At 59.0% G+C, this 22,979-nt stretch overlaps 1 protein-coding gene across 4 annotated transcripts in view; it reads left to right on the top strand.

The window, feature by feature from the left end:
- The first annotated feature begins 1,469 nt into the window (after positions 1–1,469).
- Positions 1,470–22,979, top strand: part of CFAP46 (cilia and flagella associated protein 46) — a 57,243-nt gene continuing 35,733 nt past the window's right edge. For all 4 annotated transcript variants that reach the window (XR_011473532.1, XR_011473531.1, XM_070432135.1 and 1 more), the window contains exons 1-24: positions 1,470–1,536; positions 1,811–1,935; positions 2,101–2,232; positions 2,905–2,969; positions 4,508–4,672; positions 5,068–5,191; positions 5,644–5,738; positions 6,348–6,458; positions 8,240–8,339; positions 8,991–9,089; positions 9,309–9,499; positions 10,206–10,434; positions 10,515–10,635; positions 11,206–11,329; positions 11,755–11,885; positions 13,012–13,136; positions 13,455–13,588; positions 14,942–15,154; positions 16,043–16,208; positions 16,973–17,122; positions 18,133–18,240; positions 18,863–19,029; positions 21,645–21,776; positions 22,122–22,284. Coding sequence is in view for 2 of the 4 variants with exons in the window: in XM_070432135.1 (XP_070288236.1) it covers positions 1,488–1,536; positions 1,811–1,935; positions 2,101–2,232; positions 2,905–2,969; positions 4,508–4,672; positions 5,068–5,191; positions 5,644–5,738; positions 6,348–6,458; positions 8,240–8,339; positions 8,991–9,089; positions 9,309–9,499; positions 10,206–10,434; positions 10,515–10,635; positions 11,206–11,329; positions 11,755–11,885; positions 13,012–13,136; positions 13,455–13,588; positions 14,942–15,154; positions 16,043–16,208; positions 16,973–17,122; positions 18,133–18,240; positions 18,863–19,029; positions 21,645–21,776; positions 22,122–22,284 (3,219 nt within the window). In the remaining 2 variants the exon portion in view is untranslated. The remainder of the gene's footprint in view (positions 1,537–1,810; positions 1,936–2,100; positions 2,233–2,904; positions 2,970–4,507; positions 4,673–5,067; positions 5,192–5,643; positions 5,739–6,347; positions 6,459–8,239; positions 8,340–8,990; positions 9,090–9,308; positions 9,500–10,205; positions 10,435–10,514; positions 10,636–11,205; positions 11,330–11,754; positions 11,886–13,011; positions 13,137–13,454; positions 13,589–14,941; positions 15,155–16,042; positions 16,209–16,972; positions 17,123–18,132; positions 18,241–18,862; positions 19,030–21,644; positions 21,777–22,121; positions 22,285–22,979) is intronic.

The following is a 22,979-nucleotide window of genomic DNA, read 5'->3' as shown; positions in this document are numbered from 1 at the left end:
GTCTAAAAACATAGAGAATTCCAAAGAGTAGTTTTACAAAATAGGGGTTAGCCTTCTCAACATGACCTTCTGTTTTCCCACATTCTCCCCAAACCAGTGTCTTGTCAAACGCTTTTCTCTTTCCCAACCCATAGGTGAAGGATGCTACCTTGTTCTTCGGATTCGTATTTGTCTTTATTATGAGGCTAGAGGCCTGGTGCACAAAAATTTGTGTACTGGAGGGGGGGGGGGTCCCCTCAGCCCGGCCTGTGCCCTCTCGTAGTCTGGGACCCCTTGGAGGATGACCACCTGCTGGCTTAGGCCTGCTCTCCAGGGGATTGGGCCTAAGCTGGCAATCAGACATCCCTCTGGCAGCCCGGCAGCCCTCAGGGGATGTCCACTTGCCAGCAGGGAGCAGGCCTAAGCTGCAGTTGGACATCCTTAGTGCTGCTGAGGAGGCGGGAGAGGCTCCCACCACCACTGCTGTACTGGCAGCTGGCAGCCTGGCTTGTGGCTGAGCAGAGCTCCCCCTGTGGGAGTGCACTGACCACCAGGGGGCAGCTCCTGCATTGAGCGACTGCCCCCTGGTGGTCAGTGTGTCATAGTGACCAGTCATTCCCAGTCTTTCTGCTATTAGGGTCAGTTTGCATATTACCCTTTTATTATATAGGATTATTATGTTTAAATGCTGCTGATGTCTTCTCCCCTGGTTGGTCTGTTGAACTGGGTGGTTTCCTACAGATTTGTAGGGTTTTAAGGAAATCAGCCCTCCCTCCACCTGGATGCTGTGTTGCCAATGTTTCCCCAGTTATTGAAAGAGGTTTTTATCACTTAGAAGTTTTTATGGGGTCATCACTCTTTCTTTTATAGTCTCTGGGTTTTGTATCCTACTTATTCCCAGACCAAGAATTTTTATAATTATCTGCTTTATTTGGGAAATTTTTGGTCTCATTTTATTTTTTATTTAACTTCTTGATACCTCTAGAGCAGTGGTTCTCAACCTTCCTAATGCCGCCACCCTTTAATACAGTTCCTCATGTTGTGGTGACCCCCAATTTCATTGTTACAAATTGAACATAATTAAAGCATAGTGATTAATCAGAAAAACAATATGTAATTATATATGTGTTTTCCGATGGTCTTAGGCGACCCCTGTGAAGGGGTCGCGACCCACAGGTTGAGAACCGCTGCTCTAGAGCTATGTTTGGTGTAAGAGTGAGGTAGGGCTCTACAGCCGCCTAGCTGTCACGTGCCCCGGTCTGTCACTGTCTGATAAGCCGGGCCACCTTTTCATAAGCTGTGTTTCTGGGTGGTTTTCAGCCCTGCTCTGCTCCCGGAGGCCCTCGCTTTCGGGGGCTGGGGAGCCCGCATAGGGTGGGCTCGGGGGAGTTCGCTTACTGACAAGTGTGGCCCCGCTGCCGACCTGTAGGACCGGTCCGCGTCCCCCTGTCGCTAGGCAACCGCCAGCGGCTGCAAGGGATTGAGGAAGACGCCGGGGCAGAGGCGCCATGGACCTGGTCATTACTCAAGAGCTGGCCCGCGCTGAGAGCCACCAGGGTGGGCGGGGACCCGGACTCCGAGAGCCTTCCGGACCCTGGGGACCCCCTCCCCTCACCCTCGGGAGCGGGTACCGGGAGGCTGTGATTCTGAACCTGAGGCTCCCCCGCCGCGCCGCTGGGGGCGGGGCCGTGCCGAGAGGATCCTGTCCCTGTCGGAGGCCACCCAGGGGCGCGGCCCGGGCTGCCAGCCTGACCCAGGCCCCTCTTGGACCCTCCTGACTGCCCCTCGCTGCTCAGTGCTCACCAGCCTCCCTCAACGCTTGTCCTGACAGATGCCACCTCCCTGAAGAGAGCGTACGAGTTGATTAAGTCCGCCGACCTGGGGAAATCCGAGTTTGACCCCACCGAGAGCTTCAGCCCCGACCTGTTGGTTCTGTGCGCCGAGCAGGCCCTGAAGGTCATTGTCCGAGGGGTTTCTGCTGGAAGCTGAAGGACGGGGAGGGCACAGCGCCGGGTGGGTGCCCAGGGAGAGACCGCTGGGCCCCTCCCTCCTCAGGGCGACCTCGAGCTCCGCCTTGTGCTTTTGGGAAGGAGGCGGCGACCGAGCGGTGTTCTCTTGCAGATGGGGCAGCCGGAGGTGAGCGAGGACTGCATCCAGATGTACTTCAAGGCGAAGGGGCCAGTCACCCATTTTCTGGGCCGAGCGCACCTGTGCAGGGCCCAGCTGTGTGCCCCCAAGTCCACCGAAAATCTGGTGAGAGCCGGTTCCCGGAGCTTATTTAAATATTTTTATTGATTTCAGAGAGGAAGGGAGAGGGATAGAGAGATAGAAACATTAATGGTGAGAGAGAATCATAGATTGGCTGCCTCCTGCACGCCCCCTACTGGGGGGGGGGTCGAGCCCCGCCCCCCCTCCCCCCACTATGCGCCCTTGGCCTGAATCGATCTGGGCCCCCTTAGTCCGCAGGCCAATGTTCTATCCACTGAGCCAAACCAGCCAGGGCGCCCTGCGTTGTCTTTTAGTTCCTGTGGACCAGGAGGCTTGACATGGACACTCTCAAGATGGTCAGTGAGATGAGGTGTCTGCCCTACTCTACTTCCCCCAGGAGGTTGCCTCGATTCTCCTCAAAATTCCACATCTTGAATCACAACAGTTAATATTTAACACCCCCTTCCAAAATTATGTCAGGCTACACAAACCTTAAAGTATTTAAAATATATCTTTTCATTGAGGAAGGGAGAAGGGGATAGAAACATCAATGATGAGGGAGAATTGCTTATTGGTTGCCTCCTGCTCGCCCCCTACGGGGGATCCAGCCCACAACCTGGGAATACTAGTATGCCCTTGACTGGAATCGAACCCGGGACCCTTCAGTCCGCTGAGCCCAACCGGCTAGGGCTAATTGTGCAATTCTTTATGTTTTAGGAGGAGTTTGAAAATTGCGTGACTCAGTACATGAAAGCGATCAACTTTGCGAAAGGAGAACCTCGGTAGGCCATGGTTCTGTCGCTCCCGACTGGGGCTGTGTGAAAGGTTTAGACCAGGATCTACCAAGTGGTTCTCTCTGTTCCTTGCTCTGTGTGGTTAGTGCACTAATCGTGTCACCCATGTCTCTAAGGTAGAGCTGGGCTGAGGGCACAGTCCCCGTAGCTGCATCCTCTGCTCTGGTCCGTGGTTTCCGGGACCTGGGGGTGATTTGTACCAGCTTCCTCGACGGGCCTCTCTTCACCAGTTCCCGGGCCTCTCCGGGGCTCAGCATTCCTCCCTGCACTGCCCCCACTGGCCTGTGTTCCCCCAGCCACCACCTGGGCCCAGGCCTTGTGTCTCTGGAGGTGATTTGGCTGAGACTCCAACACAGTTTTCTTCTTAATTAATACTTGTTTCATCAAAAATACTATGTAAGCTTGCACGCAACCTTTTTAGATAGGACACAACATTTTAAGGAGATTTCAGCTTAAATCCTGGGTTCGCTCCCTCACTGTCCCGCTACTGTCATCGATGGCCTTCTCTGGCTGGCCCCTGTAATAGGTGCTGGAGATGCGGGGCCCAGCCCCCAGACTCCCTCAGTGGGGACCTGCAGACAGGGAAGCCCGGTGGCCTCAAGCCACAGGTTCTAAAGACAGTGGGTGTTTCAAGGGGACCATGCCCTGGGGCCAGGAAACCGGAGCGGTGGGCACTGTCAGGGAGGGGCCTGGTCGCTGCTGCATGCCAGGGGTTTGGGGGCTCTGAGTAAACCCACAAAGGAACCAGCAGCCTTGTCTTACTGCCAGCGCCCTGAGTCCTTCTTCTTCCTGGGTAATAGCGTTAATTAGCATCACGCATGCATCTAAGGGCCAGTGGAGAAGACCGCCAGACACCTGGGGTCCTACAAGGCAGAGCGCCCCCCACCCCTAACCCCCCAAGAGAGGCCTGTAGAAAAAGGGGCGAATCAGCCCCTGTGATTCTGAACGCAGCCCCTCAGGTGGCTCCCTGCAGCCCTCAGGAAGAAGCCCAGCTTCCCAGGGGTGTCCTGCCCCCCAACACTTTGCATTTCCTGTGTATACCCAGAGCCTGCTCCTGGAAGGCTCTGCTCTCCCTCCTCCGCCTGCCAGTCCTCTTTTCCGGCACTGCTCTCCTGGCTGATTCCTGGTCACCTTTTGGGTCTCAGCAGGATGTCACCTCCAGGAAGCCTTCCTTGATTCTCCCTGCTCTTGCCTGTTCTTGTCTATTCCTTGGGAGTCAAAGGAGGCCTTGCTCAGTGGTATATTTTCATGGGAAGCTGGGTACTTTGTGGAGTGACTGAATGAGAGAGGTGTTCTCCAGTCTGGCATCGGGAGCCTGTGGCCGGGTGATGGTGGCCGGGGCTGAGCTGGTGTCTGAGCAGGGCACCAGGCTGCCCTTGGGAGGGCTGTGAGTGTTCATGCAGTGCGGGCCATAGGTCTCAGAGGGGACTGCTGCCACCTGCTGGGGACAGAGGAACTTAGCTTTCTTCCCAGAAGAGGGCTGGGGACGGGCTCTGCATCTCAGACTTCCTCCTCTTGTGCCGTAGGTATTACTTCTTGGTCTATAACGCCTCGGTCCTCTACTGGCAAATGGTGAGGCCCTTTCTCAAGCCTGGGTATTATCAGTATGTGATCCCCAGCCTCTCCCAGATTGTGAGCGTGTTAAACCAGACGGAGGAGGAGGACAAGGACTGGCAGGCAGAGCTGATGCTGTGAGTGGAGGCGCCCGCCCTGCCTCGCCCCGTGGGCGATCACCCCCCGGTGCAGGCCTAGGTCGCTGCTCCGGCTCTGTAGCGAGGGCCCTGCGTTGTGCGACTGGTCTGAGGATGTTCCTGACTGTAGGTGACATCCCCTGGGTGTTACAACAGGACGTGTGCTTTGACTCAAAACACAGAAAGTGTGAGCCTGTCCCATAGTGCAGTCCCCTTCCCCCTCCTCATCCCTGCCAAGCCAGACGATGGCTCGGGGTAAGGAGCTGGCCCGTCCCGTGTCTTCCGAAGTCTGTGCAACATGAAAATAATACCAGCGCCATAGGCTGCTTATCAGACATTTGCAACAGAAAATGGTTTCCCCAGCGTTTTCTCTCCGCCACTTTGGTGTTCTCCAGGGAGCTGCTGGAGTGCTACCTACAGGCTGGAAAGAAGGAGGAGGCCGCGAAGCTCTGTCCCACAGCAGCGCCGTTCATAAAAGAGCACGCGCCGCACAGATACCAGCAGATGTTTTCTGTGATGGTGAGTCGGCAGGTCCAACGTGGAGACAGAAGAAGTAGTTTGGCTCAGTGTCTTCAGTCAGAAACCTGCATGAAACCAGCCTGCAGGTCCAGCCACCGAGGGACACAAAACATGCAGACACAGACACAACACAACAACTGTTCTTCATTGCGACTCTGAGTATTTCCTCTGTAACAAACAGCACTGACTTTTAAAAACAGTGGAAAACTTGGAAAGTAATGACCATAACAACGTGCATGAAGAGCATTCATAATCTATTAAGTCTTGTGTTGGAAATCAAGTTACATATGAAAAACTAAGTACTAAACATAATTCACGAAAAGATAGTTGTTCATTGCAAATGTTAACGTCAAAGAAGGAATATTCGCCAACGAATAGCTAAACGCGACATCCGATCTCTACCCGGTTCCTCATTGAAACCTGAATGGATATCTTGTTCCGTTTCATAACAGGTACGTCATGAATTGATGGACGAGCATCAGTTACAGGAAGAAAAGAAACGTTCCATTAACCTGGCCATCACTTTCCACATTAACTTTCTAAAACAGTAAGTGTTTAGGGAGAGAGAACAGGCGTAAGATTTCCCGGTGCCCTCTCTCTGCTGTGCCCGTGGGGGCGGAGCTGCGGGACAGCTGTGGAGGGGGGCCTCTACCCCAGGGGAGGTTGGAGGCTGGCCAGGACATTCAGCAAAACTAGAGGAGTGGGCGAGACCCTGCTGGAGCAGCTGGAGGGCCCAGGGAGAGGAATTGTACCCCGGCACAGACCTGCTGCCGTGGAGAGGGGGGAGGGTGGGCGAGATGCCAGCGTAGGGGAGAGGCCAGGGCAGCGAGGAGGCCTGGGTCCTGGGGCAGCCAGTGCGACAGGCTTGGCATCCCGCAAGGTGGGCTCTGTGTGCGGCTGGCCCGGTGGAGGGGCTGGTGCACGGTGTCCGGGGTGTGTTCGTTTTCAGTGACGTAGGAAGAGAGCCGGATCCGGGGGTGGGGGCAGGTGAGGCGAGTGAGGTGTCGACCAGGAGCCGAGGAGAGAGACGAGGTGGATTCATTTTAGGCCTCTGTTCGGTGGGAGAAACAGATTCATGGACTCAGAGTATTTTTTTTTAGGATGATTTGAATAAACCCAACAGGAGCTGCGTTATTTATGTTTGAATTAATTCTAGAAAATTGGATAAGAATGATTTACCTGAAGATGCCAACAAAATTCTGAAGAGCACCTATAAACAGTTAGATCTCTATAATCACCAGAGCCCGCCTTCGACGGAAGAGGAAAAGTAAGTGTTTATGCGCTACAGGTGCACAGCTGCACGTGGCGGTACAGATCTGGTAAGGACGGGAGAAAGGGACGGAGACAGGGAGCACCCCAGCTACCCCCACGCGCCCGCCACGCACTTCCTCGGGCTACAGTGCACTTCCTCTAGCTCCTGTGGTCCTGAGGCCTGTGCTGTGCGGGCCGAGCTGGGGATGTGTAACTTCACATCCTACTTTTGAAAGTCAAATAGACTCTTGCAGAGTGCTTTTCAAGGTCACCTTCCCAAGGGGCTGCCCGCCATTTCCAGGTGGAAGACAAGCGTTCTGGTCACCTCCCTCCATGCGCGCACCCCCCCCCCCCCCCCCGCCCCCGGCCCCAACATCATGCTAACTTCTCAGTTCTGTGCGCCCTGGTTCCTGAACCCTCTGAGCCTGTTCAGAGTTTCGGACGATCCTGGCTTGAATTCCTGGGAGTGGTGCATTTTCTGAAAGTAGCGAGCGTCCCCTGTTCCTGCCGGGTACCCCCATCGGTGACCTGTGAACTTGGCAGAGCACGCACTAGGGTGCTGTCCCCACCCGCCCTGTGATGCAGCCTCTCCCCATGCACGCATGAGGCCCCCCAGGTCTTGAGAGGGCTCCCCCCGCCCCCGCCCCCTCGCTTTTGTAAGAGCTCGTAGTTCGCTGCGGTGTGGCGGAGAGGGTGCCCAGAGCAGGCTTGGCATTTGGCTTCCTCACGGTTCGGTGCGGTCAGCATCTGGTCGCTGTCCTTGGCCGGGAGGCGAAGGTGTGCCCTCCGCTTTCTGGGGATCAGGCTCAGTCGCCTGCTGTGCGCGTCAGGTGCTTCCTCGGCCTGACCCTCCGGGGCCCGCTGACACCTCGAGTGGGGAAAATGTTTTGTTCGATCAAAACCAGGAAGGACTAAAACCAGTCATTTCTACTTTGGTGGGTTCTCCCTTCTCACATGGGCCACAGGCCCGTGTGGCCGGAGCTCAGGGAGGGTGGGGCGGGGAGGCGGGAGGCTGGGCCTGCCAGAGCCCTTGTCAGTCCAGGGGCAGAGTGGGTAGAAGACGGGTGAGGCAGGGAGGGTGGGACCCCAGGGACTCACCGCTTCCCAAGGCCGGGCCAGGGGAGGATGTTGACACCAACACAGGCATTGGCATTCCTGTTAGGGTAGTGACGGGGTGCGGGAAAGGGCAGGAGGGTGTGGGCTTGTCCCGGGGGCACTTGCTGTGTCTGGAGACACTCTGTTGCCACTATCTGGGGACTCGGCATCCTGCCACACACAGGACAGGTCCCCCACCCAGCACGGATGACCCGGTCCCGGCGTCAAAGCTGAGAAACCTGCCTGTCTTACACCAGGGCCAGGTCCTGGAGTTGCCAGCTCTGTAGTGTCCTACCGTCAGGTAGGACTGACTGTGTCCTCTGACTTTGTCCTTTCTCAAAGTTGCTCAGGCCATCATAGGTCCTTAGCATTGTCACGTAAATGTTATTATAAAGATTGTTTTAAAAAGTTATTATTTATTGGTGAGAGAGAGAGAAAGAGAGAGAGGAGAGAGAGAAAGAAGCATCGTTGGTTTCCGGCTTACCTAGACATTCATTGGCTGGTTCTTGTATGTACCACGGCCAGGGATCAAACCCCCAACCGTGGCGGGTCAGGATGACCCTCTCACCAGCCGAGCTGCCGGCCAGGGCTCCGTACTCTCTTCTCACTTCCTGCCTCGGTGCATGACGGCTGGACGCCTGTGCTGCCGGGGGCATCTTCCCGGCACCTGGTGATGCCTTGCTGCTCTGCTTTTGTTTCCAGATTCTTCCTGCTTTTTGAATTAGCTCATCTTTCTCTGACCTTGAAATGTGAGGATGTTGCGGTCAGCTGCCTCTCAGACCTGAAGGACATTGACAGCAAAGTAAGTGGCCAGTGACTGTGGGTGGGCACCTGCCCGCTGTGATGGACGGGAAGGGAAGGGGAGGGAAGGGAAGGGAAGGGAAGGGAAGGGGAGGGAAGGGAAGGGGAGGGAAGGGAAGGAGAGGGAAGGGAAGGGAAGGGAAGGGGAGGGGAGGGAAGGGAAGGGAAGGGAAGGGGAGGGAAGGGAAGGGAAGGGAAGGGAAGGGAAGGGAAGGGAAGGGGAGGGAAGGGAAGAGGAGGGGGGAGAAGGGGAGGGAAGGGGAAGGGAGGGGAGGGAAGGGAAGGGAAGAGAAGGGAAGGGGGGGAGAAGGGGAGGGGAGGGAACAGAAGGGGAGGGAAGGGGAGGGAAAGGCTTGGAGCCCAGGAGGCACGTTTCCCTCCATCTTCGTTGTGTGCAGCTCAGGTGGTAAAATTTTTTTTAGCTTTTTCACTTAAATCTAAGTCCCAGGGTGACCCTGTGATCATTGTCGGAAACCCTGGGCCCCAGTCTTGCGGCTGTTTATAAACATTTAAAATTTTAAAATATATTCTTGTGTTCTGATTTTATTTGCTGAATTTCTACCTAGTGCATTGAGTTATTTAAAATTGTCGTTGACGTTAATGGCTGTGTGTGATTGCCTTCGTGCCAAGTCTCCCTATCTGCGTTGTGCAGGACCCTGGGAAGCTGATCGAGATTGAGTGCTTGGAGTATGAATTAGAAGCTCTAAGACTCGAAAGTAAAATTAAAATCTACATTCGAGTGGCTGTGGAGGTAAGCCCTGCGCAGAAGCCGTGGGTGCCCGGCCGTGTGCGGGTTTCCTGCGCGCTGGCACTGTGGGAGCCGGTTGGCGCCCCATTTGAGGGTGCTGGGACGTGGCAGAGGCCTCACCCTGACCCCCAGGCCTCCCGGGGGCCCGCCCGGGGGCCACCCGGAGCAGGCGACTCGTACCCGTCTTTCCAGCTCCCACGCTGGTCATTGTCTCTTGTGCAGACCCAGCTGAATATCATACAGAGCCTGGAGGTCGTGCTGCAGCGAGCCGTCCGCCTGGGCGACCCCCAGGCCATCCACGTGGTGTGCACCACGCAGTGGAACCTGTGTCTCCCGCTGCTGCAGCACAACCTGCGGCACCACCTGCGCAAGCCGCTGACCAACATCGCGGAGATCCTGGAGAAGATGGACAGGTAGTGCGTGCGTCGGCGCCCCGGGCTGCCCGCTCCGAGAGGGGTGACACGTGGGCGGGAGAGAGCAAGGCCAGAATTCTCCCACCCCAGGGATAAGGATGAAATCCAGGCCATTCTCCCCGAAGTGCCGCACGCCGGGGAAGGCACCCTCCCTTAAAGGGGGCTGGAGACGCTGGGTCTCGTGTGGAAGGAGGAGGAACTCCCTTTTCCTGCTGAGATGTGGCCTCCGCCCCGCCCGGCTGCCTGTGGCTCCCGCACAGGGGCAGCAGGAACAGTGCCCGGCGGGGATGGGCCCTGGGGCAGGTGCCGTGTGAGTGGGTGTGTGTGCCTCAGCCAGGAGACCAGGGGGCAGAGGCAGGGCTGCTGTCGAGTGGGGAGCACTGAGTTGGCAGCACTGAGAGCCGTGCGGGGTGATGACGGAGGCGCCGAGCCCCAGCGTCACATGTCCCTCACTCACAGCAGCTCCTGCTAGCAGGACCCTGGTTTGCTGAGCTGCTGCTGCTCAGTCCTGGAGGCCAGGTCCCTTTCTGTTGTCGCCTGCTGGGCTCGGGCCTCCCGTGGTCGGCAGGGACCTGCTCTCTGTGCGAGTCCTCAAGGCAAGGCAGGTGGCACCTGCAGGGTGTGGAGGCCCACTGCACGGTGCCCCCGAGGCGCTCGCGGGCGGCCAGTGTGCCCCGCGCCCCATGACGCTGTGCTTGCTCTCTAGCCTCATGGTCCTGCTTCGGTGCCAAGTGCACATGGAGATGGCACGCATCGAGGAGGACGAGGACCGCCTGGAGCCCGCCATGGAGCACCTGCAGAAGGCCATGCGCCTGGACGGCCAGGGCCTGTACCAGGAGAAGCTCAAGATGGCCTTCAACCGGCTGCGCCTCTGCTCCATGCTGTACCAGTCCCCCGAGCGTGCCGAGGACAAGGCCATCATGGCCATCGAGCAGGTGCGGCCCGGGGCCCCACGGCGCCTCTTCAGAGCCCGAGAGCGCTCGGGAAAGGTCGGAACCATCTCTCCCTTGCGCAGGCAAAGAAAGCCATGCCCAAAGACAGTGTCCGGAAGAAGCGGGCCCTCCTGGTGAACGCGGGCCTGGCCCTGGCCCCCGACACCTTCCAGATTGTGCTCGACAGCGAGAACGAGACCAAAGGTAGGTGCCGCCTCCCTCCCGGGGCACCAGCCTCCAGCTGCGAGACAGAGCCCGCGCCCCCCCCCCCCCCCCCGCACCCCCGCTGCGCCCTGCCCCGGGTGGGGGCCGGGAGGTCGGAGCCCGGCCACCTTGCCCTCTGCCTACCAGGCCCTGACATTGAGCTCTCAGAGCTCGTGCTTATGTGCCAGGAGGGGCAGCCTCCAACACCAAACTGCTCAAACACCTGGCGCTGGGCAGGCACCGGCATGAGGGAGAGCCAACTAGGGCCTGGGTGGCGCTGCCACGGGACCGAGCAGGGCAGGGTGACCAGGCCCAGCCTGCAGCACGCTGTGCCCAGTGGCCTGGCAGCTTCCCCCTCACACGCAGGCACAGTGAGCACGACCTAACTCCCATCAAAAGACTAAACGTGCCCCGGGGAAGGGTCGCTCTACGCTCTGTCCGAGCCCAGAGCCCTGGGGTTGCCGTGACGGTGGCTGCACAGATCATCCCTGGAACGGAGGTGCAGTCCCTCCATGTCACGTGACCCCTTGCATGACATCAGCCTCGTTTGCCTTTCGTTTCTGTCCTCAGTTTCCATCGGGAGAAACAGGGGCCGGTTCACCGCCCTCTACGCCAAAGCTCGGCACCACCTCCTCAGCGTGGAGAAAGCCGCCGGGCACTTGCGGCGCTTGGGGAATGAGAATGAAAAGGAGAGGTGAGTGAGGACCCGGAGAAGGACAGGTCACACACAGCCAAGCCCCCGAGCTGACTGCGGCCCTGGCCCCACGCGTGGTCCTGGAGGCCGGCAGGAGGCGGCGCACAGCTGGGGAGCCTGGCAGGGGACCCCCCCATTGCCCCTGAGACCAAGCATGTTAACTAAACGACGGGGGTGTGGCTGCCATGACACTGGGCTCGGGCGCCCCTACCCTCTCACCCCGGGCCAGCTCCCCCCTGCCAGGCCGCCCTGTTGCCTCTGGCCCCTGGCTATGAGCATTGATTGTCTCATGGTCGCTTTTTTGCAACCTTGAAACTGTAGACCCACCAGTGCCTTCTGCTCAGGAGCAGTCGTTCTAGTGGTTTCTGCTTCTACCAGCCGCAGCCACGTTCACATTTTTCTTCGTTTGGGTCTTTGGTGAGCAGAGTACAGATTTGGGCAGAGCTGGCCAAGGTTGCCCGGAAGCAAGGTGTGTGGGATGTTTGCCGGACGGCCAGCCGCTTCTGCCTCCTGTACGACAGCGTCAAGGTGAAGAAGATGGCGCGGGCGAAGAAAGGTGGGCGCAGCCCCCGTCAGCGCCCGGCTCACTGCCAGGCGGCGAGCCCAGCAGGGGCCGCCTGGTCCTGGGAGAGGCCGGTTGGTCCTGAAGTGAGGGGGTCAGTGTGCCAGGACTTGAGTCCGGTGGGTCTTCAAGTGCAAACGGAATTTTACAGATGTTTGCAGCTGGCTGCACTGTTCGTGATGGGGAGACAGTGATGTGAGGGTCATCCCAGGAGAGAGAGTGATCATGTGTTCGCTCCCTGAGAATGTGACAGTGAGAGTGATGGTGATGAAGTCACCCCAAGAGTGTGACGGTGAATGTGACAGTGATGACAGGGTCACCCCGAGAGTGTGACGGTGAGAGTGATGGTGATCACAGGGTCACCCCGAGAGTGTGACAGTGAGTGCGACAATGATCACAGGGTCACCCCGAGAGTGTGACAATGAGTGCGAAAATGATCACAGGGTCACCCTGAGAGGGGAACGGTGAGAGTGATGGTGATCACAGGGTCACCCCGAGAGTGTGACGGTGAGAGTGATGGTGATCACAGGGTCACCCCGAGTGATGGTGAGAGTGATGGTGATCACAGGGCCATGATTGCTGACAAGGGTCCTCCTTTGTGCATCTGGTTTCCTATTCAATCATCTTCTTTGACTCTCACAGTCACTGTGGGGTTGTTAGGAGGTGAGAAAAGGGAAGGGACCTGTTGTGGGCCGAGTGCCGGGGCCGGAGCTGACGGCGTGGGTGAGGGGTGAGTGTGGAGCCGCCTCTGTGCAGGCGTGCTTCCCAGGAGTGTGTGCAGGCGCTGGGTCCGGGATGCGTCCAGGTGCAGTCCCTGGAGGAGCTCTGGTCTAGTGGGCAGTGAAGACAGGGCCTGTGAGAGGTGAGAGGCGGCCCCGGGGCGGGGGGTGGCAGGCTCGGCGGGCAGAACCGCAGGAGCAAACCAAGAATGTGCAGTCTGTAGCGTCAGGTAGAGATGGGGACACCTTTGTCACCCCCCCGGGGGCCCACACACCTGGGGAAGTTTCCTCCATCCCCTCCTGGGCACAGTGCCCACCCCTCAGAGACCCCGCCCACCCCGGAGCTGGGAGGGGCAGCCGGGTGACCTGGGGCCTTGTCTGAAGCTCTGCTCTTCCCCCAGGAAAGAAGAAGCGGGGCACGGACGGCTCGTTTGATGCCAAGGCCCATTCGCAGGTCCTGCTGCAGCGGCCGGGGTCCCCCAGCCTGCTGCGGAAGTTCGCGGAAGTGGGGTTCATCAGCGCCGAGGTACGTCCCGTGCACAGGTCGGCCGGCGGGCCCGGGTCCCCTCCGGCATCCGCTCAGTCCTCCGTGGTGGCCGCGTGGGCATCCGGGGGCGCTGACCCCACCGCCTGGTGGAGTGACAGTGGTGCCACTTGTCCCCACCTCTGCTCCCTAAACGAGACTGTGTACAGGGAGTTTCCTGGGCTCTGGGGGTTTTCTGGGAGAAACATAGAAATCAAAATGTGACATGTTTGCAATGCATTTTCCCTAGAAATAGTGTCTGAGTTGTGCCTGCCGGGGGCGTGGCTCCGTGACCTCTCCCGCCGCGCTGTTCCTATACAGGCCACTGTCCACTTGCTCCAGTCAGAGGGCGTGGAGCTCAATGACCATCCCAAACCCACCGAGAACCTGAGCCAGCACCCGACAGGCTATGTGCTCGAGTCCCCCGAGGAAAACTCAGAGTGGAACACATACAAGTAGGGGGCGCGTGACCGGCGGGGTCCCCGTGTCCTCTGCCCCTGTGGCACCGTCCGTCCCTGAAGCGCGGGCTCTGTGGCCACCGGGGGAGGTGTGGAGTGGAGGGCAGGGCTGTGTCCAACCAGGAGCGTGGCTGGTGTCCTGCGTGAGAACAGCCGCAAGACTGGGGCCCAGGGTTTCCGACTTGTGATCATTCCAACCTTCCCATTGTTAGTAAAAGTGAGATGTTAGGGGAGTAGAGCAAGGGGCAGCTCTTTAATTGGCCCAGAGGAGAAGGTGTGCGGGGTCACGCCTCGATGGCTCCCCGTGTGAATGACAGCATTTCCCTCGGAACGTCCAGGAGACTCGCCCACGTGAGATGCCTCGAGCCGGACACCTGGGCAGCGGGGGCTGTGTTAATAACGACAGTCCGAGTTGTTTTTAAATAGAATAGTATTTTTTAAAGTCAATGACTGAATGGACTGTCATGTCCCAGGAGCTGCGCCCTACGTAACTGTTCTCACCCTGCGAGGGGGGAGAAAGGCCTGCTCCCCTCTTCCCATTACGCAGGCAGCGGCTCTCCCAGCTGTGCGCCCTGGAGCGCGAGGAGCCCGCTGGCCAGTCTGTGCGCCGCGTGCACCGGGGCGCCCCAGTGGCCGGCTCCGGGAAGGCAGCAGGCGCCACTTTGTGCGGATAGTTTGACTTGGTGGAAGGTCCCCTGTCCCTGTGGCCTTCAGAGCTGCACCAGGCGAGGCTGCCAGGCCTGTCTGGACCCAGGCCCAGGAGTTTCCATTTGCAGGAGGGTCAGCAGACCAGGGCTCAGGCCACATCTGACCCAGGGCCTGGTTGTGTACAGCTCAGGAGCTCAGTGGTTTTGACATTTTAAAAATCTGTGAACTAACATAGAGGAAGATATACAAGAGGGACAACCTGGAGCTGCAAAGCCTAGATACTGCCCGGCCCTTTACATAAAGGATTTCCCTGCCCAGTCCCGGGTGGACAGTCGTCACTCGCCCACAGTGCTGAGTGGACCTGGTCACCCTGAGAAGAGGGGCTGGTGTGTGAGGGGCGGCCACGGAGGTGGGCAGGCAGCCCGGTGGCCCTGGGGCAGGACTTTGCCCTCAGATGGGGAGGCTGGGAGTTTGTAGACCAGGTACCGGGCGAGAGTGCCCGAGGGATGTCCCGGGTGGAGAAGGGGGACTGGGCAGGCCCAGGGTTCTTTAGGAGAGCGTGGCAGGCACCCCCAGCAGGGGCACCTCTCTGACCCCGCTCCACAGCCGGGGCAGGGCCCTGGGCAGACGTCACGCTGGGTCTGTGCTGCCCGTGGGGGAAGGTCTTGCTTCAGAGGCGAGCGTGGCGTGTGCGTCCTGCAGGAGCTGGATCGAGAGCCTGTCGCAGTACGCCATGAACAGCTGGCTGCGGTCCGCGGAGATCGGACAGGAGATCCAGGAGCCCTGGATCGTGCAGAACGCGATGGTGTACGTCCTGAACCACAACCACCACCTCATCATGGCTGGGCGGCAGAAGGAGCTGGTGGACGCGTTGTACCACCTCCTGACCATCGTCAAGGCCGTCGGCCACAACGGGTGGGTCCTGGCCCTGGAGCGTTGGGGTCAGGCTGGTGTCCCCCTTCTTTAGTGCTGCCCCGGGGAGGGCTGCTCCAGCAATCCCAGGGTCCCCATTTACTCGCCGTGCACCCCTGAGCCAAACACTCACCCTCTCTGAGCTGCGGGCAGTGTGTGGGGATTCAGGGGGCTCCCAGGAGCCCGCCCGCCCGCCCAGGGCCCGGCCTGGAAGCCCAGCCTGTCTCTGATGCTAAAGTAGAAATTCAAGAACGAATGAGTCAGAATGCGGCAACATACAAGCTGATGTTTTTTTAAAGTGATGAATAATAAAGAAAATGGGCCATGAAATGAGGAGGCGCCCAGCGGCCTCCCTTCGCCTGTGGGTGTGAGGCCGGCTCGGCCTCTGACATCGCGCCTGTGGGGCTGTGGGCTGCGGGGCCTCGAGCCTGGGCCGCCTCGTGGCCGCCGTGCTGCGCGTTTCTGTTGGAGACGAGGATCTGAGTCCCCAGTTCTTAGCACACGGAGATCACCTGTGACCATTTTAAACGCTTTAGTGCCACCTCGTTTCTGGTGAGAAACACGGAGGTTGGGTACAAGCCCATTTGCCCTGGTGATGGATGGAACTTCTCTGATCGCTACCCAGGGCCTTTCTGTCCAGCCCACATGGCCAGGGTCGCCTTCCACTGTGAAGGTACCTGTGTCAGGGGACAGTGCGTCCCCAGAGCAGGCTGCCACCGCCAGCTGCCCCCCTTGGGGCCCGAGAACGGCTCCTGGAGCGGGTGGCGCCTGGTGGGGGGCCACCTTTCCGCTTAATCCCAGGAGACAGGGACCCCGTGAGCACGGCTGTTGTGGACTCTGGGGACTCGCGCCTCGAGTCTGAGCTTCACCCGCTGACCCCTTGCGTTCCAGCGACTCCCTCACGTTGGCGATGCTCTGCAACGCTTTGGCTCGAGGCCTAATTATCAGCTGGATCCCAACCCAGGTGCCAGAAAAATCTAGAAAAGTCATCCGACCAAACACGTCACACACACCACTGGACTCAGGAGCCATCTCTGAAATCAGAACGGCGGTGGAGGTATAGAGGCCGGGTGCGCGGGGCGGCCCCTCGCCGCAGTCCCGGTCCCCGGGTGAGGACAGGAAGCAGTGGGGGTAAAACTGTCAGCCTGTCCATCTGCCGGGAAAAGGGGTACTGAGCAAGGACAGGAACAGGCTTTTCCCTAAAAACAGGGAGCGACGTCCCTCAGGCCCAGGTCGTGCCTGTGCTGGCTTTTCAGGCGCAGAGGACAAGAGGGGTGCGAAGCCAGGAGAGTGCAGAGCAGCCGGGGCCACATCCAGAGGCTGCGAGCAAGTGGGAGCGCTGGTCCCATGGAAGTCACCTCCCGATCAATGTGCACCTGATCGTGGTGGCCCACAAGGAGGAGGAACATGGTGGTCGTGATGGATGTGGAAAACCACTGGCAAATCCGTCACCCGTTTCTAGTCCAGAAGGATCTTAGCCAACAGGGAGGGAAGCAAGTTCCTTAGTGAGTTTCAGGGAAGCGCAGGACCTGCAGCTGCCCCGAGTGGTGAGGAGGTGGGCGCTCGGCAGGTGCCCTCGGAGAGAAAGGCACCAGGAGCCACCGTGCAGCGTGCCAGAGGGGTGAGGCCGTGGGAGGGCGAGCCGCACGCCGAGACCTCAGCTCCTGGCCGCTCCAGGACGGGCCGGGCTTGGCAGGTGTTCAAGCCTCGGTTGCGGTCTGCACCAAGGGCCAGGGCCACGTATGGTTAATGATTTGGGTCTCGGCTCAGGTCTCTCTCTTTAGAGTCCTGGTTGTATGAACAAGGACACCTTCATTTCAGGTCTGCGAGTTTGCCCTGACCCTGACCAATGGGACGGTGCCCGAGGAGGTCGTGCCCATCGAAGCCCGGCAGCAGCTCATCGCCACCTGGGTGAAGGCCAAGCAGCTGCTGCAGCAGCAGATCGGGACGAGGCTGGGCACGGAGGAGCAGGTGGGCCGCGGGCGCTGCCTCTCCCCCGTCTCCCTCCCCTTGGGCCTCGCCAGCCTGGAGGGCAGCGCACAGCGGGCCGTGCCCTTCTGTACACGGTGCTCCCCTCCACGGAGGGCTGTTCCCACTGAAGTCACTGCCCCGGCCCCCCTCCACCTGCCCAGGCCATGGTGTCTCCCCTTCCTCCAGCCCTCTGGTCACTCTTCCAAATGTCCACCGAGCCACTGGGCCTCTGGGGGTGCTCCCCACCCTCAGTGGTGCTCACTGTGGCCTTATTTGGAGGTGCATTCAGGCCAGCGGGGACCTGCTTTGGCAGGATATCGGAACCCTAAGCTGTGAACACAAGGCTGTGGGAGAGGGGGCTGGGGGAGCAAGTGGGGACCCGGAGAGGAGATGGGTGTGTGGCCGTAGAGGGAGCCTCCCAGGGGCACTGGCTGGAGGCAGAGGGCACTGGGACAGGTTGAAAGGGAGACCGGAGAGGCAGTGAGCGTGGGCATCTGAGCGGGCCAGGATCGAGGGCCGATTGGAGGGGGACAGAAGGAAGGCCATTCTCGCTCTGCTGGTGGCCTGCCCTCCACCTGCAGCCCGTCAGCCCCGTCGTCTGACCACTCTGCGTCACTTCCTGCCTCCTGATGGTGTAGGAAGGTCACTGGGAGAGAAACTTTTTTTTCTTTCTTTTTTAAAATATATTTTATTGATTTTTTACAAAAGGAAGGGGGAGGGATAGAGAGTTAGAAACATCGATGAGAGAGAAACATCGATCAGCTGCCTCCTGCACATCTCCCACTGGGGATGTGCCCGCAACCAAGGTACATGCCCTTGACCGGAATCGAACCTGGGACCCTTCAGTCCTCAGGCTGACTCTCTATCCACTGAGCCAAACCGGTGCTGGCAGGAGAGAAACTTTTATACAAATAGCTCCGATTACTGCCACGGAGCTGGTCTTTCACAGGGTTGAAGTCCCAAGTGTGCCAGACCCTGGGCTCACGGACACTCTGTGCTTCCTTCCCCAGGGCACCAACGAGGACATCAACGCCGTGACCAGAATCCTTGTCGCCCTGGAGATGTATTCCTGCAACGGGCTGGGCCTCATGGACTTCACCGTGCCCTCCTTGGCTAACGTAGGCATCACCTCCTTCCTCAGGCATCACCTTCCCCAGGTGTCACCCCCCCCAGGGGTCACTGTGCCCACCGAGGCCCAGGCAGTCACCACCAGATGCCCTGTTGGCGCGCCAGACAGAATCCCCCCACCCGAGGCCACTTGTTCAAATCCTGCTGCTCGGAGGCAGAGCCGGGGTCAGAGGGCCTTGCCCAGTGTGGCCAGCACTGGAACCTGGCCTGCCTGAGTGACCGCCTTCTCACCAGCACCTGTTGTCCCCCTCAGAGCGCCTGTGTTTAGTTTCACTCGGCTGCTTCCCTCTGAGTTTCCTCTGTGGCTCCATGTAGAGCAGGGTGTTCCTGGGGATACTGAGGCAGCGTGGACACCGGGGCTTCTGCCCAGCAACAGGCGACCCTGAGCCCGAGCTGGGCCTAAGTTTGCGATAGTGACGCGGTAACTCAGCCTCGGTGTGTGTGCCGTGGGATGGCCCTGTACCCACCGGGTCTCTCTGGAATAACATCGCTCCCTGATCCACAGCGAGGTGCAAGGTTTCAGCAAATGAAGTGGCCCCCAGCTGACAGCACCCACCACGGTGGGCGGAGGGGTCACCCCGCACTGAACGCCCTCCCCCGCCCTCCGCGCAGCTTCAGAAGATGGTCTCCGAGTGCAACTGGACGGACCCCCTGGTCCAGCTGCAGACCCTGGCCCGCCTGAGCCACTTTGCCTACGCAGCCCACGACCACGAGGTCACCATGGTGTGCTCGCAGAAGGCCATCCAGATGGGCATCAAGTACCTGAAGATGTTAAATCCGTGAGTAGCCTCCCTGGCGCCCGACTCCTGGGGACCCCATAGTGTGGCGTCTCCCTCCCCCCCCCATCAGGAGGAACACGAAGAAGGCTCGTAACCACACCTCGGTGTGTGGGGGCGCTCGTGGGGACCAGGGATGACTTGTGTAGAGGCTACGGAGAGGTACCCCCACTCGCCAGACCCCGCCCACCTCTGGGCATCCCCAGCAGCCCGGCCAGGTGCCCGTGCAGCCTCCATCCCAGTTCCACGGCCAGGACAGCACCGCCCCTGGGCCCCGGGAGAGCTGTGCTCGGAAGGCCTCTGAGGCCACTCCAGCCTCACCCGCTGCCAGCGTGGCAGGCACAGAGGTGGGAAGGGGCTCACAGATGCCCCTGCCCTTCCCAACAGACACGGGCTTGGTTTACCAGGATTTTGAGTCGGCAGCAAGGCACCCTAAGTGCGTTAGAAAGTAATGAAAGGGCAATTTCAGTGCAAGGGAAATGCCCTCTCCCCACCCGCCTCAGCCCAGGGCGGCCAGCTGCTCGCTCCCCAGAGGCCGCCGCTGCCCAGGTCCTGGGATGGCCCAGGCGGCCACAGGGCCCTTCATCTTTCTGACAGTTTGCTCCCGGCTCACAGGGCCCATTCAGCTGATCAGTAGATTAAGGTTGTACTGAATCTTTCCTCTATTTCCAGAGGTGAGGCTTTTAAAAATCTTTGTTGCTAATATAAATATTTCTCCAGTAAACACGGTTTTCCTTGAGGTCCTTCTCTTCAGCTCACTTCCTGAATCTGTTTCCTGAAAGTCGAAACCACCCATGTGGCCAGTGCCTCGGGCATGCTGAGGGCACAAACAGGGACCCCACAAGGGCTCTGCATGCGTCACCTCATTTATTCCTCGCAACCGCTGTTCCCACACTGCAGATAGGGATACTGAGGCAGAAGCTGAGTCACCCTGCTGGTGAGTGGCAGAGCCAGGATGAGAGCTGATCCATACCAGGAGAAAAACAGTCATTTGAATAGAAAAAGCAATCAACAGACCCCGACACAACACAATGCACTTAAAACAGCTACTCTAAATAAAAGAAAGGATCTTAAGGGACAAATTAATGTACAGGTGGAGAATTTCAACAAAGAAATGAAAACTATAATAAAGAACTAAGCGGAAATTCTAGAACTGAAAAATACAATACTCATCATGGAAATCACACTGAAGAAGCGTTATGTCACTTTGAATGAGGGTCAGCAGGCTATTGAAATTGAACCCTAAAGAACAAAACCGACGCTCTGGGGGACAGAGGCAGGAGAGGGGGGCAGAGATGCATCCGCTTGGAAATGTGGCAGCCGAGCCCTGGCCGGGTGGCTCAGGTGGTTAGAGCATCCTCCCGGTATGCCAAGGTTGCGGGGACCCCGTCAGGGCACAGACAAGAAGCAGCCAGTGAAGGCATCGATAAGTGGGACAACACATGTCTCTCTCTCTCTCTCTCTCTAAAAATCAGTCAATCAATAAATCAATCAAGGAAATGTAGCAGCAGACATGTTTTGAAATTGAATCCAGAGATCCAGCATTTTCGATGAGCTGCAAGTAGGATGAACACCAAGAAAACCACACCTGCTTTCATTGTGGTCAAATTGCCGAGGCCCGAAGGTGGGAGGGAAGCCTGGGAGCGAAGCTGGAAGGGGAAAAGACACACTTCATACAGGGAAACAAGGTCAGGCCTGCTGACTTCTCAACAGGAACAACTAGGACCCTGTCAATCTGGAATTCTCTACCCACCAAAAAGAGCAGCAGCTCCCCGTTGGGCTCCTGCCTGCTCCTGCAGGCAGCTCCCTGGCTTCAGAGCCCCAGGCCCAGGCAGGGAGTGTCCCCAGGGGCCAGTGTATGTCTCTCAGAGTCAAGTCGGTACCTCCTGGGCTGAGTTGCAGGCATGTGATCAGTCCAGCCTGGACAGGGGATGATGTCTTAGTGTGTGCGGAGTCCTGTGGGCCCAGCCTGGCTGGCTGGGCCAGTAAACATCGAGGGAGCGGGATTCCATGTTCTCCATATCTCGCTGAGTGGGAGCTGCCCAGAACTGAGCCCCCGTGTGCACCGGGGCTCCCGGAGGGGCTTGTTCTGCTCACCGGCTGCTGTGCACGGCACCCCACACATTTAGTCACTTAAGACATCAGTTGATGCCTGCCTGTTCTTCCTCCCGGGGCACCTTTCCCTCCCCGCTCCTTCCCCCAAGGCGTGAGTCTCCTAAACTCAAAGGTCCCCATGAGACTTGCAATTAGGGGATCAGTGGGTAGTGGCAGCTCATCCCAGGCCAAACCCCTGGCCTTGTTCCGAGGCCCCTTTTCTCTGACTTCTCAGGGAGTCAGAGATGCCCTGCCCAGCTGCTGCTTCTGTGCGAAGGCCGTCCTTGTCTCACTGTCCCCAGCTTTAATAAGCGTCCACTCAAAATTGAAAAAAATATTTTAAACAAGACGCCAGCTGATGCTCTCTGGTGGTTCTCTAAGTAGACCCACTCAACCAGTTAGTTCTGGTTTGGGGACTTTGGGGAGGCTGCTCCAGGCACCCCAGGCTCACTCACCTTCCTGCACCGCGCCCCCCCCCCCCCCCCCCCCAGCCCTCCTGTGTGCTAAGGCGTCTCTGTCTGCAGGGTCCAGGCTCAGCTGGTGGCAGAAATGCTGAGCGCCAGCGCCTGCATCCAGGGCAGGAGCATCATGGAGAACCTGAAGGGGCGGAAGCAGCTGCGCCTGTCAGCCAGCATGGCCTTCTTCGAGAGCGCGAGGTGCGCCATGCTGCTCTGCGGCTGCACGGGTTGCGTGTGTGGTGGGTCTGGGTGCGTGTTGGGTATGGGTAATGGCAGCTGCAGTGAGTGCCCTGAAATGAAGAGCATGACACGCAGTCGGGACTGTCACGGAGGCCGGCCCTCCCTCACAGACCCCGTGGCAAGGGTGTGTGTCGGGGGGTGGTCAAGGCAGGGTATTCACAGCTGGGACCCCCAGGGGCATGTCCTGCAGACATGGGCACAGGCTCCAGGCCAGACACCCGGCCTCACCCTGCCCTCAGGACCCAGGAGCTGTCGGTGGGTGCCTGCGTGTCTGCAGCTCGAGAGGTCAGGCCTCCCTTTCAGGTTTGGGGGCATGGCGCAGAGCAGCGCCCTGGTGATGCTGGCCGCACGGCACTACTGGAACACCCAGCTCCCGCTCCTGTCCTCCGCAGCCAACAGGAAGAAAGCCAGGCACATCATTCAGAGGATCGTCAACATCATCAACAAGACGGAGACCAAAACCCAGGTGCCCCAGGGCCGGCTGCCGGGGTCCCGCGGCCGGGCGGGGCTCCCAAGCAAAGGCAGACCCCTGGGAGCTGCTCAAGTGGCGGTGTTCCCTGGCTGAGCTCAAGGCTTAGTCCTGACCTCCCTTCCCCACTGCCCTTCTCCACCCTCCCTCCCTCCGAGAGACCCTGACCCTTCCCTGGGAAGCTCCGTAGGAGAGGAGAGAGGGGGTAGCGGGCAGGACCCTAGGATCAGCTGAGGCAAGCACAGAGGCCGCTGGGCAGGATGCACACCAGGGCTGGGCAGGTCTCAGCCTGACTGACATCCCCCGACCTGCACCCTATCACTAGCACCTTGATGGCGGGAACTTCCCTAGCCCTCACCCTAACCCTCCTCTCAGTGAGCGCGGTGTGCCCAGGTTCAGCACGTTGGAGCCTTGTTGTGGCTGGACAGTGTTCCATGGTACGCAGACCTCGTGTCGTTTATCTGCTCCTCTGCGGATGGACATGGGTTGTTTCCGTCTCCTCACAGTGTGAACAGTGCTGCCGTGAACGCGGGTGCACAGATACAGTTCCTTGTCGGCTCCTTGGGGTCTATACCCAGGGATGGAACTGCTGGGGTCTGTGGTAGTTCTGTGTTTAGCCTTGGAGGAACTGTTGGGCTGTTTTCCACAGCGGCTGCACCGTTTTTCATTCCCACCAACAATGTTCACGGGTT

This window comes from Myotis yumanensis, unplaced genomic scaffold (assembly GCF_028538775.1).
Source record: "Myotis yumanensis isolate MYYU_CA2020_CCGP unplaced genomic scaffold, mMyoYum1.0.hap1 SCAF_13, whole genome shotgun sequence".
NCBI classification, from domain to species: Eukaryota; Metazoa; Chordata; class Mammalia; order Chiroptera; family Vespertilionidae; genus Myotis; species Myotis yumanensis.
This window is presented reverse-complemented; position numbering and strand designations above follow the sequence as displayed.